The following is a 17,148-nucleotide window of genomic DNA, read 5'->3' on the forward strand; positions in this document are numbered from 1 at the left end:
TTTTAAACATATAAATGGACTTAAGTAAAGACTTTGAATGCTTTGGGGACTTTCTGATAAATGTGGTCAGAATCTTTGCAGAGATATTTTCTTTGTATCTTAGCTACATTTCATATCTATGTTTCTGAATTTCAACTTTTGCCTGGATCTTGAGATGTAAAGGGCATGCTGTGATAATGTGGGAAACAGAATTTGCTAGCATCTTTTGGGTAATATTAAATGAACTAAGTGAGACTTTTTCAATAATAAAATTTGCAAGTGAATGGATATCCGTTTTATCAACACAGTCATATTATTGAAGGAAATGAATGCTCTCTTACCTACTCACAGCTATGTCCTAGAAGAGTTTATTTTAAAATGGCAACTGTCTATTTCAATGTTGAGAAGTGTCTCAAATGGCCAGATTAGGAGTTCTCCTTCTGACAGCCCTGTTGGGATGCCATTCTATCACACAAGGCTCCCCTTAAGGGGTTTCCTGCCTTCTCAAGGAGGTTTCTCTCAGGGTTTAGTGCCAAAGATGAGCAGAGATTGTTTCCAGTGAATTCCCCAAGTTTCCCTTGTTGTTTTGGTGCTGATAGTTTTCATTTATAATTTTCACTGCACACAGGAAGCCTTTGCTGCCTGGTAGGCCAAACTTTTTGTATGTATTATGTCACTTAATCTTGATCACAATTCGGTAAGGTTGCTATTATCATCCACGGTTTTAAGGGAAGACTGAAGCAAGGAGAGCTTAAATATGTTGCTCAAAACCACAAAGTTGAAAAATTTCAAAGTGTCTTCAGACATTGGTTTGCATGACCTTGAAGCTCAAATTTTAGCTTCTTTGCTATACTCTTTTATTAAACATCATCAAGCTGTTCAGGTGGGTCTACAATGTTACAGCTAGAGGCTTCAAACAGAAGTATGATCAAATCCCCTTCTGAGGACAGATACCCTCTTCCCATGGGGACATTAACAGCAGGGTCCTAGGGATTCACCATTGCCCCAGTCAAGTCTCTTTCCTCTTCTTCTCTTTCTAATGATTGGCAAGGAAAGAGGGATGAAGGAGCAAAATAACAGTGGAGACTGAAAGAGAAAATACCACTAACTACTTGGGACACAATAAGCTAGAATTTCCACAGCAAGTGATCAGGTGAAGAAGTAAAGCTTCTGCCCCATATCTATAGTCTGCATTTCTGGGATACCAACCCAGAAAGATGTAGCATCCTTAGGCAAGGGTAAAATTAGAAGGAAGAAAAAAGCAGAATACTCCATTTTCTTTATCTTCAGATTTTATCAGAAACCTTAGCCCATCTAGTTGAGTCGGGGTTGTTATGTCTCTACTTGCCTTGGAATTGCAAGGTGGTTCTAGCAAGTTTACATTAAAAAATGGTTTTGAATGAAAAATGTTGACAATGCACTTATTTATTATTTACTTTAGAATGTCTTATTTTAAAAATAACCCCCTTTATTGTGTATTCTGTGTAGAGTCTCAAAGATGACATGGAAGAAACTTGTTCACACACATGACATTTGTGGAAAATGATACATCAGGTCCTACTTGAAGACAAAGTTGCTCTCAACAACTTGCCAGATAATTCGTACTAGGAGCTGGTATTAAGCAGAAACAATGTGGAAAAACAGCCTGATGAGCAAAAGCAATAGTACGTCATCCCTTGAGAGAAACCATCATAGCCCATGAAAAGCATAAATTTTCCTCCTCTGTAATTTACATACAAATATTACGTTGTGCTCTGTTTGAATTATCCATTTTACTTATGGAAGCTCTAGTAATGTATATATGTAAATATTACACACTAGTACACTTTTTTTAGCATTCTAAATCTTTTTAAGGTCCTAGTTTTAGCTACTTTTGTCAGAAAATATAAAAAATTAAACATAATATATGTCTATTATGGAACATAATATTTGAGAAATGGAGATGATTACAAGCAAACATGAAACTTCATCAGAAGGAAACATCAGAACACTTATTTTGGCTTTTGTTTTTTCCCATCTACTGGATACATGGGTTGAGTCCACATAACTATAGCCAATAGATCTGAGAGTGAATTCAGTTATTCTGATCCCGACAGCTGTTTTCTAGAAACATTGCTTTTGGATATCTGGCACATATTTGTGCCTTGTCAGATCGATGAAGAAATACAAATTTTACAATGGAGTCTTCTGGCAGATTGTAGACTCAGGAATACTCAGAAGTCAGCAGTCTAGTTTTCACTTATATCTTCATAGATAGCTACAAGGAGTATTTGATTCATTTAATCAATGCTGACAAAAGTTCAAAATGGAGAGCTTCTCGGCATTGGCCATCTGACTTGGCTGTCTACCTAGATCAAGTAAAATGGGTGATTGCCAAATCTCTACTGTGTTTCACAACAAAGAAAATCAGTCAAAGAGGAGAATTGTCTTAGAGAAACTATTTAGAAGATTGACACTTTACAAAGGAAATCTTGACATTTAGCAGAGATCAAAAAGACCAAAATATTGGTGGTAACATTATATAAACACAATCTTCAGGAAAATATCTTTGGGCCATTGTTAATATTTCACATCCAAGTAACTACACAGGATTGAAAAATAGATGACACACTTTTTTATATGGTCATTTGAGTCTGTCTTGAGATTATGTTTATTGGATCTATTATTTAAAAAAGTTTAAACTGTTCTGGCAATCAACAAAAACATCTGTCATTTTATTACACTGATTCAAAAGGCATAAGGATTCTGAGCTGAGTTAAAAAAAGAAAATAATATGTGGGGAGCACGCGGTATGGAGAAACCAGTGAGAAATAAAGAGTACATTTTAATGCTTGACTTCCTGCATGGATGAAGTGATGAGCTCATTGACTATTACCTTTTGTGAACACTTAAATAGGAGCGAGAAAATTGCACATTTAAAACTGGAGAACAAACCACTGAAAGCCTAAGAATGAAAAATCCCCCATGATGACTCTTTGGAAGTATTTGCAGTGCATGAGAATTAACCTTTCTACAGCTGACACATGACTGTGGTTTAGATTACCTTTCATGCTGATCTCTTCCCTTGCAGTTATGGAGCTAGATGAAAGAGATGTTATTTTTTTAAACAATACAAAACCAAGAAATGGAGGTGAAAATGATGCCTTAGCCAGATGCTAATTTTAAGGTGAACGTTAAAGATCTAAAATAGAATAATGGATCCATTGCCTTGCAAAGCACTAGAAAGACTCGGACCTTCCGTTCAAGGTGCTTTGATCAGAGGTAGCATTTACTTTATGTGCTTCTATGGTGAACTTAACAAAAGATGGTTTTTCTTTGATGAGGTCATAAATATTTGCTTGAAAACAAAATATTACGACAGAAGGGTCACCTTTTATGATGACTTTAATTCACATACCACAGTGGGTTTTGGTTCCATTGAGTGTCTTGCACAAACTGGACTCCTCAGTGTGGTATACTCCTTTCCTTCCAAATGCTCCACTTACTTTGGCTATCCCTCTAATGTGCAGAGCAGAGTGGCCAGAGAGGAAAGAGGTTGGATGACCTAAAAGCAGGCACTTTCCTAGAGAATTAGAGCCTCCTACACATTCTTGAAGCAACCTGCTTCCACACACATGGTGGCTGCTAAGCTTGGTGAAGGTCGAAATGGCATGAGATCCTGTTAGGGCAACGGAGCAGTTTCTGCTTCCAGATTTTCAAGCTGAAAAGAGAGAAAGAGCAAAGATAGTGGACATTTCAGATGTGGTAGCAGCACACATTTGTTGAGCATCTTCTGCCCGTAAGAACTATACTGAAGACCTTCTTGTATACTTTCACCTGCAAGTCTCAGTTTTTCTTAAATGTCAAGACATTAATCAATCTCTTCAGACATTTTGAATAATCTTCTGGCTCATTATGAATATGCTCTTCATTTGTGTATACTACTGAAAACAACTGTATAGTCATTATAGAGATATTATTGATACTTTACTTGAAAAAATACCTTCTAATCGAAACTCTTTCTCCCCCTTTGTTACCCTCTTCCTCCCTCTTTAGCCTCAAATCATTTATGACTTGATAAACATTTTGAAAGAAAAGCAATGCTTTTTTCAATACTTCTGATCTTCTTTATTTCCAGATAAAGATATTTTTATTTTTACCCAATTCTCAAAATTAATGATTTTTTTCCCTGTAACTGATTTGAATTACATCCCACCTGATCCCCACTGTAAAGCTGGCATATGTGTTGAACAGTAACAAAATTTGCTCAGATACATGGAAATGTGGCCTGGTATTTTCAGGTAAGGAAAGACGAATGTGGAAATATAACAAGTTTTGTAATTAACAAATAATTTTTGCTGTCATTCATTATAATATTGCTGAGGAGAAAAGGAGATGTTTGTATAATAAGTGTAAAGGGGTAAAAGATCATTTTTAAAAAATTTTATTTTGGTAAATTTGCTTTATCCATGTGCTTTACCATCTGCTTTCTCTCTCTTTCTCTCTCTCTCTCTCTGTCTTTCTCTCTCTTTCTCTTTCTCTCTCTGTTTATCTCTCTCTCTCATACACACACCATCTTTTTAAACCATTTGTTGCTTTACCCTTAAATATTTCAGTACATGTTTTCTAATAATAAAGAATAGGTCAGATCATTCTCACTTTAGGGAGAGGCAGTCCATCATGGCCAGAAGTGTCCCTGCACACCCTTGCTGACCCTAAGAAATTGTAAGGTCTAACTGTCCTTTGACTCTGATCGTTTCTGTGGCTGGCAATTAAGTAGGCACAGGCGACCACAGCACTGACCACAGTGTGGCTGCTTGCTCCTAGGGGAGGTTTGTTTATTGCTCCCCCAGGTGCTGAGACTTAAGCTCTGAGTTCCTCAACTGTGATATGACCCACTGTGTGTGTACTGCCATCTGGTCCCATCGTATTGCTTGTGGGATTTGGGAGTAGGGGAACTGGCACTATTACGCTAAAGCTTCTGCTTCTGCTTTTGCTATGCTGTGAGTAGTCAATTGCCTGAGTCTTTTGTCTGATTTTGGCACCTATAGAGTGGCAAAGCAACCTACTTGCTTGCTTAGTCATCTCCTTTGGAATCCTGTTGCTTCTTGCCATCTTCTAAGGGGTTGAGATTCTTCCCAAAGTGGCACAAAGTGCAGGGTGCCAAGACAGACAACAACTTTTTGGAAGAATAAAAAGGCAAGAACTCATAAGCTGGGTTCAGGGACATTTGTGAACTCCCTAGGTCTGGTAGCAAATATTCTGGCCCAAATGGTGCAGAAGGTGGGCAGCGAGTGGTCCACCTCTGTCCTATCTGTTGATGAACAAGAGTTGAGCCAATAGATGGAGGCTGAAAAGTGAGGGATAAAATCCAACAAACTGCCCTGGTTTCTGTTTGCTCTCCTATAGGGTAAAGGACCGAGAGAACATTCCGGACCCCATTAGGGAGGAAAGCACAACTGTGTCAAGTTGTAAGTTACAATTGTCTACACCTGAAGGGCAATGTATTCCTACAGAGAGTACCAAGATGCAGATCCATGGGGAGAGAGAAAGGAAAGAAGTCCAGGGATGCTTTGATCAGCAGACAGGGGGGCTGTTCGACACTTGGCTGCTGCGCTGGTGTAACAAAGGAGTAAGAAAGGTTATGCCTTAGAGCATGCAGAACCAAGGCTGTCTCATGTGGGACCTTGTACTTTAAAACACTGCAAATTACGTCATTTAGACAGAATCATGTCCCACAATAAGGTTTGCTACTCTGGATTTCTGTTTTAGTGACTACATTATGGCCAATCCCAGAAGATTTTCCTTTCCTTTCCTCCTCTCCCCTCCCCCCTCCCCTCCCCCCTCCCCTCCCCTCCCCTCTCCTCTCCTCTCCTCTCCTTTCCTCTCCTCTCCTTTCCTTTCCTTTCCTTTCCTTTTTTTCTTTTTTTGAGGCAGAGTCTCATTCTGTCACCCAGGCTAGAGTGCAGTGGCATGATCTTGCCTGACTGCAACCCCCACCTCCCAGATGCAAGCAATTCTTATGCCTCAGCCTCCCAAGTAGCTGGAATTATAAGCATGTGCCACCATGCCCAGCTAATTTTTGTATTTTTAGTAGAGATGGGGTTTCCCATGTTGACCAGGCTGATCTTGAGCACTTGACCTCAAGTGATCCACACGCCTTGGCCTCCAAAAGTGGGATTACAGGCATGAGGCACCGTGCCAAGCGAAGAAGATTTTCTTAAGTGAATAAAATCTCATGAAATCCCATGGAGGAAGCTATTTAAAGCCTGAGGGCTGAAGCTGCCCTAGACTTGTTCTGTCCTGGACAGAATGACAGCTTTGATGACGAACTCTCACCCAGAGCATGACCAATGCATTTTTAAGATGGCGTTTCTTCCTCCATGGTAGAAGACTCCACTCCTTTTCTTGCCTCACTCTGTCACCCAAGCTGGAGTGCAGTGGTACAATCTCAGCTCACCGCAACCTCCACTCCCAGGCTCAAGCAATTCTCCCACCTCAGTCTCCCACATAGCTGGGACCACAGACATGCAACACCACACCAGGCTAATTTTTGTATTTTTGGTAGAGACGGGGTTTCACCATGTTGCCCACGCTGGTTTCGAACTCCAGAGCTCAAGCGATCTACCCATCTCAGCCTCCCAAAGTGCTGGGATTACAAGCATGAGCCACTGCGCCGCCTTATGTCGCTTTTTGATATCCACTCTCAAATGACTAAGTACTAGGTCCTCCTGAGGGATTGCATTAAGTTCTCTTGAGGTCATTCTCTTGTAAGGACCACACATTTAACTACCCAGATTTGATACAAAAAAAAAAAAAAAAAGGGAAAGGAAGTAACTCTATCCACTAGGCAGGGCTGTTTAGAGCCCTGTTATCTACTACTTTTGTGGCTCCCGGGGCTGAATGTGTAATTGCTATTGATAATTTACATTCTTGTTCTGTAAATGTTCATGATGTCCAGGGGAGATTCTTTTGGTTGGAAGAGCCATTTGTAGAGAGGGAGAGAAGGATGCATGCACAACTGGACACAACTTGGCTTTGGTTCTCTTCTAAGTTAAAAAAAAATTTAGAATTCCAGAAGGAGAAAAGGAAACCACAGCCTTGATCAAGGGCTTAAATACAATAGGATTAATGAAAAATGTAATATCTCAATGTAACAGCCTTGTATGGCCAGTGAAAAAAAGCTAATGGGAATCTGGAGGCTTGTGGTAGATCATTACCAACTGAATTTGTTGGTATTATAGTCCTGGCTGTTACAGACATTGTGACTGTAAATGAATCAAATCTCTGTGATTGCACCTGGTGTGCCATTTTGGACTTTGGCCGTGTAGTTTTCTCAATCCCTTTTGTACCCAAAGATTAAGACTCCTTCCCTGGCTGACCCTCCAAAACATGTTTACTGGGCTGTTGCAGCACTACTTGAATTTCCCTGTTATTTATCGCCAGTAGGTGAGTCAAAACATGGGACAAGCCTCCCTCTCTTTCTCTCTCTCTCTCTCTTTTTTTTTTTGCAGAGAAATTGGGCTTACTATATTGATGATATTCTATTGAAAGGTCTCAATAAAATTAGCCGATGCTAAATCACATGAAGGCCCAGAGAGGCTCTTAATTCTGATAAGATACAGGACCAGCCACCCAAGTCAAAATCTCCAAAACGATGTGAACTAAGACTCAAAAGTTGATCCTAGACTGTAAATAAAATATTCTTTGCTCTATGGCTCTCCTAAGAGAAAGGAAGCCTGGCACTTAATTGGACTATTTAGATCTTAGAGACAATACAAGCCTTACCTATGCATGCCTCCTGTTGAGTCCTATGTACAAGTTGATTAGAAAGTCTGCCATATATGGCTGGGGACCTAAGCTGCAGGTGACACTTGGGTCAGTGTAGCAGGTTGTTGCAGCAGACCACCCAGGGGGCCCTTTTCAACTCCAGGCTTCTGGAAAGGGAAACAATCTCCACCTGGAGGTACCCCTTAGCATTCTGGACTCACTGCTTCCCTGGCACCACTCCCCACTTCACTGGGGAAAGGACACCTTAGACCCTGGAGGTGCTCAGAGGAGGGAAAAATGAATGCTCTTTTTGTCTCTGAATCTCAGCCTCTCACTTGGCAAACTGTGTATCCAAGTGTGATACACTGTATATCAAAGTGTAATATCAAAATGTGTATCAAAGTGTGATACACTGTGCCTGGTGTATCAAAGACAGCTCCCCCAAATGAATCACCCTTTTACCTGCGCAACCACTCAGACAGCTCATACTGATTCATGTGCTTCTCCTGACACTGAGTGCCTTGAGTCATGCTATGTAGGGCTGTCCAGGTGACAACTACTTGGTGACCTGCCCATAGAGCTTAACCAAACCAAGGTCATGGTGATCCACATCAAGTTATATGTTCATATGTGGGAGAGAGTGGCCCAGAGGATATCCATCCACTGGAGCATGTGGGGGTTGCTATTTGGTTCATCTTTGAGTCCCTGCAATGATTGGCAATGGCACCACTCTTTGGATTTCTTTCCCTTTGTTAGTTCCCTAGGTAAAGAGGGCTATCCTGCCTGAGGGATATGTGGTTCTATTTTTTTTAGTAGAGACAGGATTTCACCATGTTGGCCAGGATGGTCTCGATCTCCTGACCTTGTGATCCACCTGCCTTGGCCTCCCAAAGTGCTGGGATTACAGGCTTGAGCCACCGTGCCCGACCAATGAGTCCTAATTATTGATTAGTCAAAAGAGCTCAGAAACTCCTGCTTGTGAAGGGATCCCTTAAGCAACCATAAGCAACCCTTAAGCCAGGGGATGAAAAACTCACACAAATGGTCTCCACTAGGGCTAGCACCAGAACCCACGCTCTCTGGCTTCCAATCTTACATTCTTTCACAGGCAAATACTGTAATTGTTAGCCCTTGGTATTCTCACAGTTGAGTATAGATGACTTTTAAAATAAATCTATTTTCTGCAAAGATATTTCATTCAAAAACAGAACAATGTGCCAATTTATAATGCTTATTCTTAGCCATGTATAGTTTAATTCAGTGATTTATACCCCAAAGCTACATACATTTTTTTCTTATACTATCACTGGAAAACAAAGCAAAACAAAAGTGAAAACCCAAGTAAAAGAAAAGGGAAAACCCTGCTCTATTTTCAGAGATACGAAATTTTAATGTCTTTTTGTATACCGAAGTATTTAGAGCATATATTTTAAATGAGTAAGAATAAGAGTTTAACAATCAATTTTAGGATTCTGATTAATGCCTAGAATTATGAGACTTTGCCAATTATTCAGTGAAACATTGAATTTTGAATATATTCATGCCTAACTGGGACTGATTATCTGCAGTGGCTTTTAAACATTGCTTAGTGAAACCTGTATTCTGTGAGATGTTATAAGGTGTCCCTTGAAAAACTGGGCCTGTGCTCAGATAAATTGGAGAACGGTAAACCTTTGGCTTAGAAAATGAAATGTGTATGTATGCAACACACACACACACACACACACACACACACAGAGAGAGAGAGAGAGAGAGAAAGAGAGAAAGAGAGAGAGAGAGAGAGAGAGAGAGAGAGAGAGAGAGAGAGAGAGAGAGAGAGAAGGGCTTTTCAAAGCCCTTTAAATGCTTGTACGTATTATCAATCCCCATGACCAAAGTAAGATAGGCCACATTTCCTAACATTTGTCTATAGAGCTTCTCATTCATGGACCACCGTTAGCATTTCACTGTAGCAGTGTTCTACAAGAAGTTGGTAGAACGTGTGAAAACTGAAAACCTGACTGGGAGTGGTGGCTCACGCCTGTAATCCCAGCACTTTGGGAGGCCAAGGCAGGCGGATCACAAGGTCAGGAGATCGAGACTATCCTGGCTAACATGGGAAAACCCTGTCTCTACTAAAAATACAAAAAATTAGCCAGGCATGGTGGCAGGTGCCTGCAGTCCCAGCTACTCAGGAGGCTGAGGCAGGAGAATGGTGTGAATCCAGGAGGCGGAGCTTGCAGTGAGCCGAGATTGCGCCACTGCACTCCAGCCTGGGCAACAGACCGAGACTCTGTCTCAAAAAAAAAAAAAAAAAAAAAAAAAAAAGAAAACCAAAAACCTTATTCAAAGGGTCATTCCCTCTGATTCTCTAATCATCAAATCTTAACATCTGAATTCCCTCAATGTCCTTTTCATGTAGGCAAAATGCTGATGTTTGAATATTAGACTTCTAGTAACAAGAAAATCTCTGCAACTCAAAGCTTAGAAAATTCTAAACTCATCAAGTTGTATACATTAAATAGGTACATCTGTTTGTAAGTCAATCATGTCTCAAGAAAGTGACTTAAAAACTTTTTTGCGTTTGGTTGTACTGGAATAGCTTTCTCTGTAACCTCTACCCATTGACTTTAATAAGTGGGGTTATGTTGGATAAGTCCAATTCCCAATTCACATTGCTTTAAGTATATGAAGATAGCTATGTTGTCCTTTCTGATCCTTCTATTTCCCAGGATAATCATGAGCAATTATTTTAATTCCCTCTGCCATCTTGGTTGTTCATCTCTGAACACAATCTAATTTGCTTATTTCATTCCTGAAGTGTATTGTCTATTAGAGTGAGGCGAACATTTCTTTGGTTCTAGACACTAAAATTCTGTTGGTGAGATCTATAATTTCAATGGGTTAGATGGCTTATATCATCGTATTGTTGGTCCATGAAGTAAAATCCCCATGACTTATTTCTTATGTGCTACCACTCACATTCTATGTTTCTATAGTTGGATTTTTGGACTAAAATCTTTCTGTAGTAATTACTGTATTTTTAATTTTAGCGAACACTTCTATTATGCTTGGTTTTTCATCTTATCACCGAGGTTATCAAGCATTCTTCTGTTGATTGCAACTGTTAAGATGGGAGTCAATTGAAAGTTTATAAACCCGGGCTAGAGGCCCTACTTAGGACGGTTAGAGTCCCTTCTAAGATTTAGGGCATTAGAGACCCCTCTCAGTAAAGTCCCTCTTGGCTAAGAACAGCTTTGATGCTATGGGATATTAACTGCTATTCTCTTGGGATTAATCTGTCTTGCACTCTTCACTGATGGCTGTGGATGACAGGGTTGGACATGTACAGGATCGTGGGACATGGGGAGCTTTTTCCTCCCTAAAAGGGGAAACTTGAGAGCTAATAGGAATGCTGGTAAAGATCCTTTTGCTACTGAGAAGCAGTCACCTGAACTTTTACAGTGTCACTGCAACAGGTGGGTCTTTCTCTGGCCCTCCTGATCATTTCACCTTCCCCACCCTGCCATGGGCAACGCTTTTCTCTCTCTCCCTTTCCTTTCCTATCTTTTCTGTTACTCAGGACAGCTGTCTTGCCCAGAGACCACGTGTTGAAACTACAAGTCAGAGGTTTGATTAAAGATGACGGGTCCCCTCTGGGGGTAAATTTAAGGCTTGCCAGTTTGATAGTGGGTGCTAAGCAGAGTGGCTAATGTCTATGTTTTATCACATGTATTTTGCTCTGGCCAGAATGAAAAAAAAATTTTCCTTTATAATGTGGCTTGGCTTCTAGGGCAATGGTGCCACAAGCCAGATCACTAGGGCTGCTCAGGGAAAGGGAACCCAGAAGCCTGGCATGCTGGCAAAAAAGTAAGAATTTCTTACCAGTCAGATTTCTATCTTCTCCCTCTCTGTGCAAATGGTTGAACGAATGGCAATAAAATAAAATAATCAGTGTTTATCTCCTCTGTAGAGTTTTGATTAATGCAAAAAAGAATTCTAAGGCTATTCTTAAGCTGGTGCATTTTGTGTTATGAGGTCGTTTTTCTGTGTTGAGGGATGCTTTAGGATAGAACACGGGCTTAGAATAACTGTGAGCCCCAGCAAGCTGGTCAGTAACAAAGTTGGCTGGATGTCCATGAAACCAACCAAAAAAACTGGATGAAGTCTCCACCGTGGGAGCTTGACCTTTTAACCACGTGGCAGTACTGTCTCTTGGTCTCCACCTTCAAGGGAATAGGAATTTTAGGGTTCATGTCATAGTCAGCTCTAAAAATCATATTAAATAGTTACAAGCCTTTGCAAGCTCAAAATTAACTACTCTAGACTCTTCCTGGGAAGCGAAATGGAGACTGCCCCGCATTGTAGCTCAGTAGCCAAGGCTTTGCATTTTCACAGTGGTAGTCCAGGTTCAATTCCACCTAGAAAGTGAGTCATTTCAGGTTTTTTTTTTTTTTTTTTTTGAGACGGAGTCTCGCTCTGCCGCCCAGGCTGGAGTGCAGTGGCCGGATCTCAGCTCACTGCAAGCTCCGCCTCCTGGGTTTACACCATTCTCCTGCCTCAGCCTCCCGAGTAGCTGGGACTACAGGCGCCCGCCACCTTGCCCGGCTAGTTTTTTGTATTTTTTAGTAGAGACGGGGTTTCACCGTGTTAGCCAGGATGGTCTCGATCTCCTGACCTCGTGATCCGCCCGTCTCGGCCTCCCAAAGTGCTGGGATTACAGGCTTGAGCCACCGCGCCCGGCCCATTTCAGGTTTAATATCTGCGTGAACATGTCTATTTTCTTCTCCTCCACGGATTGTCTGAAATTTTCCTTTCTCTAAGCACGAGTGCAGTTACCTTTGGTGAAGGTCAAAAGCCAGAAATACTGGCCATTTGGCATAAGAAATTCTAAAAGAATTTTATTAAAGAGTGCTATGGTGAAAATCAGTTTAATTGAAAGTGGATATTCAAACTCTGTCTGGACTCCTTGGGAAAAACAGGAGGCTCCAGAGATCCTTTTCCTGGCCCTGTTCTTCCAAGGGCTCCACCCTGAAGCGAGTCATCCAATTAAGAAACTGGCAAATGAAAATATTACAAGTGCTGAGTCTTCTGTCTGTATATTTATATGTGTTGTATGTTTATATATAAAAGGGCTCTAATTAATTGGCTTAGAAAAATAAGCATTTAAATAAAATATTTCAGCAGAAAAATAGAAACTTTAATGCCTTTTTGTTCACGTGAGTTTACTAATATTTTGGAAATAAAGACAGTTTTAAAGATGATTAGTAAAATAAAATGTCTTAAAAATGTAGACATTTGGTCAAATTAAGGTCAGATTTCAGATTTGCTAAATGCTTTAAGGTCAAACTGTTTCTTTGACTTTTGAAAATTGTTCAATTTACCTACTTTAAAGGCATTAAATTCTAGATAAGACCTGCGGACATGTGGAATTTGCCATGCCCCCTAGCTATACAAAGAAGATTATAAAGAGATTTTATATAAAAAAGGATCCTGCATGGTAAATTCTTGTCTTAAAATAAAATAAATGGTTGTTTAAAAGAAGAGATGTTAGGGGCAAGTTAGAAAGTCCACAAATGTCTCAGATGTTCTGTGTAAGTTGTGAAAGGATTTGTGAAAAGGAATTTATGCAAGAAATGTTGTACAATTCAAAGGTTGCTAGGGCTCCTAAATGCTTCATAAAATGCCACTATGACTCTTACTGTACAACTTGCCTGCTTTACTGCTAGGTAAGGTCTGGGGACATGTGGAGTTAGTCATGCCCTTAACTATGCTGGAGAGCCAGTTCTTTTCTGCACTTCTGCCTGGTATGTTCTGGACTAGGCTTCACACTTAGTACACAATGAAAATCTCAAATTTACCAAGGTCTTCATCAGAATAGAAGTTGCTAAGAGTTAACATTATAACATGTAATTAAAACTACTAAAGAAACAATTTTACATGCAAGGTGCGTAAAGAAAGTAAAATGTGTTTTTGCTGAAAAATTATAAGAAGTCATAAGTGTCCGGAGCCATGAGGCCCGGAATTAGCCGACCTCTGTTGCTTGATCTCCGCAAAGCGGAGACAAGATGGCACATTTCCGGGTTCTTTATTGCGGACCCTTCCCGCGCGCGCCTAAACTGTTCCCGCGCGTGCCCAAAGCTTTTCCCGTGCGCGCCTAAGTTTTTCCCGCACGCGCCTCAACTGTTCCCGCGCGCGCCAACCTTTCCCGCGCGCGCGCAGACATTTTCCCGCCCAGGAAGATATGCAGCCTAGGGCGCAGGCGCGATCCCACGCCCGGGAAAAGTACAAACCCAGGGGGCATGCACGATTGTAATTTGAGAAGACCCGGCCCCCCGTCACCGCCCTGGCCCAACCTCTTCCTCTGCCAGCCGATGTAAGGCATGACCCTGCATTCAATAAACGAGACTTGATCAGGCTATTTGTCTTGTCTCCATTTCTCGTGTTTTCTTGTCTCCTCCATTCCCACTCCCCCTTCCAGGGCCCGTTCGACTGTCCTGCGGGTCGGGACAATAAGAATGTGAATATTTTCTGCTTAAAATGTTAAAGGATTATTTTAAGTAAGAAAACAACTAAAGATTTAAGCAAGTTCTGGAAGGTTTATAAGGATTAATTGTAAGAGATTCTGTATGTGAACATATTGCCTAAAAAGGAGTATTATTCAGTTTTTCCATAAATTCAACATTGGAATAAAAGCACAATAGGTTTTTCTTAGAGCACTGATCTGCTCTTACATAAAAAAATGTAAAGGGTTACAAAAGGTTTATAAGGATCTTACCTTATGGTTAAACATTAAAATTGGGCAAATATGTCTATAAGATTTTATTAAAAATTAATCGTACATTAATGTAAAGGTGAAATTTGGCTTATTTGGCATAAAAATCATAGAGGAAGCATCATCAAATGTGAAACGGTGTTTTGCTTGCTTTAGACTATATTTGCATAAACGTGTTACTGGTATATGTTCCAAAGTTATGGGAAACGCCTATAATTCTAATATGACTTAGTGTATGTTATTAATAATTATAACTGTTGTGTAAAATTTTGTGTGCCACAGAAGTAAGCAAATTTCCTTATCAATTGTGGCTTTAATAGTGGCTGTCCTAAAACTTTTTATCATCCACAGAAAATTGTTGTCTTGTTTTAATCCTCTTTAGAAGGTAATTTGTAATCAGCTATAAAACTCTAACAGGTGTTCTTAAATGTAGGTTTCTGATAACTTTGGAAATTGTAACATTAGAATAGAGGAAACAACTTTCAGAACTTTAATGAAGAGCTGGAATGTTCATGAATATCAAGCAAAACAGGAGTTAACTAAATTCAGTAAACCAATAGAAAACTAAAGTAATCTTTTAAACTTTGCTTAGAACATTGCTGATTCTTTGTTTTGTTTTTCAGAGTCAAGAAAACTTTTCTTTTAAGCTATTTACAGCTTTTAACAGTTGACTATACTCCTATAAACAAAATTTGGAGCATATTTATTTCTCTCTACCTGATTTCTACAGAATTTGGAAACTAGTTGTGAGTATTCTTAGTGCGTGACAGTATAGTTATTTGCACAGGTGCAATAAAAATCTATTGTCTTTTGTAACAGGACACAATTGGAGAAATTGGTTATCTTGCCAAGGCTTTGACTGGAATAGTGTGTTTTCTTTTAAGGAATTAAACTTGACTTATAAAGCCAATAAAAGCCCCTTGGGGAACTGGCCTCATACTTTGCCTACACAGTCCCTGTTCAGGGTTTCTGACCTATGTTAAGTAAACAACATCACTTTCTGTCAGGTCCAGAAGCCTGAAGTTAACTTGGGACTTCAAGAGGAAGGAAATTGACCCAGCTCATAGGTATTTGAGGGTACAAACCCATGGCTCAGCTCAGCTAAAAAGTCTTATCTGAAATTCCTTCTATGGAATAGAGTTCCATCAAAGCCGATTTAAAAAGAGCTTATGTGAAAAATAATTATTCTTGCTGCACTTTATACAAATAATCAGGCCATGTATAATAAAGCAAATCAGTCTTACCATGATTTTTCTTTAGTAAAAATGGGACACTAGAGAGAGAAATACTATGTTTCAAAAACTATTGTACACTTATTATTAAATTCTAGTCTCATTAGTTGTTTTAAGTTTGTTTCTGCAATTTAGGCTAACCCTGCTTATTCCTGTAAACCAACCAGTAATATCTGACTGCTGCTTAGAAGAAACAAGAGGGACGGGTAATGTAAAAATCTAAATCAGTATTCTAATTCTGGGCACATTACAAACAGCTAACAACCCTGTATCAGCTTAGTTCCAACAGCTGTCCAGTTCATGAAAAGCCTTCTAATTTAGTTTACTTGGAATAACTTTACATATTTTGCTTTATTCTTGTGGAATATATTCCTGTTATACTCTTTGTGTAGGAATACAGGACAAGCTGACTGAATGTTTTCTTAAACTAAACACTTATTAATCTTCCAGATATCATCTCTTGTTGAAACTCAAGATTCATGAATGGCCCTCGCCATACTGATGCTTTCTGACTGAACTTCTCTCTACCCTGAACACAAGAGCCCCTAATAGCTAGGCAGGAATATTATTGCCCCTATTCAGCCTGAAGAAGTTACAGAAGATGGATTTTCATCTCTCTGCAAGTCTTAGGATTAAGGGTTCTCTTATAAAAGGCAGGGGGGAAATGTCAGAGGCATATGAACCAGAGCAACTCCATCTTGAATAGGAGTTGAGTAAAATGAGGCTGAAACCTACTGGGCTGCATTCCCAGACAGTGAAGGCATTCTAAGTCACAGGCTGAGATAAGAGTTCAGCACAAAATACAGGTCATAAAGACCTTGCTGATAAAACAGGTTGCAGTAAAGGAGCTGGCCAAAACCCATCAAAACTAAAATGGCAACAAGAGTGACCTCTGGTCTTCCTCACTGCTACACTCCCACCAGCACCATGACAATTTACAAATGCCGTGGAAACATCAGGAAGTTACCCTATATGGTCTAAAAAGGGGAGGCATGAATAATCCATCCCTTGTTGAACATATCATCAAGAAATAACCATAAAAATTGGCCACCAGCAGTCCTCAGGGCTGCTCTGTCTATGGAGTAGGTATTCTTTTATTTCTTTACTTTCTTAACAAACTTGCTTTCACTTTGAAAAAAAAAAGTTTATAAACCTACCTCATTGTACCATTATCTAGATCATAATTAAACATAGGATAGTATTACAGAGATTAGTAAGAGCTTGTCAAATCTATTGTTAGAAACACAATTGGCATAGGATTTGCCTAATTTCCTGGTCCAGTAATTTTCTAAGAAAATAAAATTTATTTTGCCATAACTAATAACTTGCCTTTTAGAGGTTACTTGCTTTCTTTCTAAGTACTTTCCAAATACATTTTAATGGTTTAATACAGGTTCTAAAAACAATTTGTACAAAGCTAAATATTCTGTGGTT

The 17,148-nt window shown here is 39.7% G+C and overlaps 1 protein-coding gene across 8 annotated transcripts in view; it reads right to left on the bottom strand.

Annotated features, from left to right (window-relative positions):
* Positions 1–2,905: 2,905 nt before the first annotated feature.
* Positions 2,906–17,148, bottom strand: part of OPRM1 (opioid receptor mu 1) — a 131,268-nt gene continuing 117,025 nt past the window's right edge. For 2 of the 8 annotated variants that reach the window (XM_033235009.1, XM_033235007.1), the window contains exon 4: positions 3,394–3,679. In XM_033235009.1, the coding sequence (XP_033090900.1) occupies positions 3,641–3,679 (39 nt within the window). In that variant the 3' untranslated portion in view covers positions 3,394–3,640. Of the gene's footprint in view, positions 3,680–8,810; positions 8,910–11,939; positions 12,129–17,148 lie in introns of those variants that run through there. The other 6 variants (XM_033235008.1, XM_033235006.1, XM_033235004.1 and 3 more) reach the window with 5 other exon arrangements.

This window comes from Trachypithecus francoisi, unplaced genomic scaffold (genome assembly GCF_009764315.1).
Source record: "Trachypithecus francoisi isolate TF-2019V2 unplaced genomic scaffold, Tfra_2.0 Lachesis_group15, whole genome shotgun sequence".
Lineage (NCBI taxonomy): Eukaryota > Metazoa > Chordata > Mammalia > Primates > Cercopithecidae > Trachypithecus > Trachypithecus francoisi.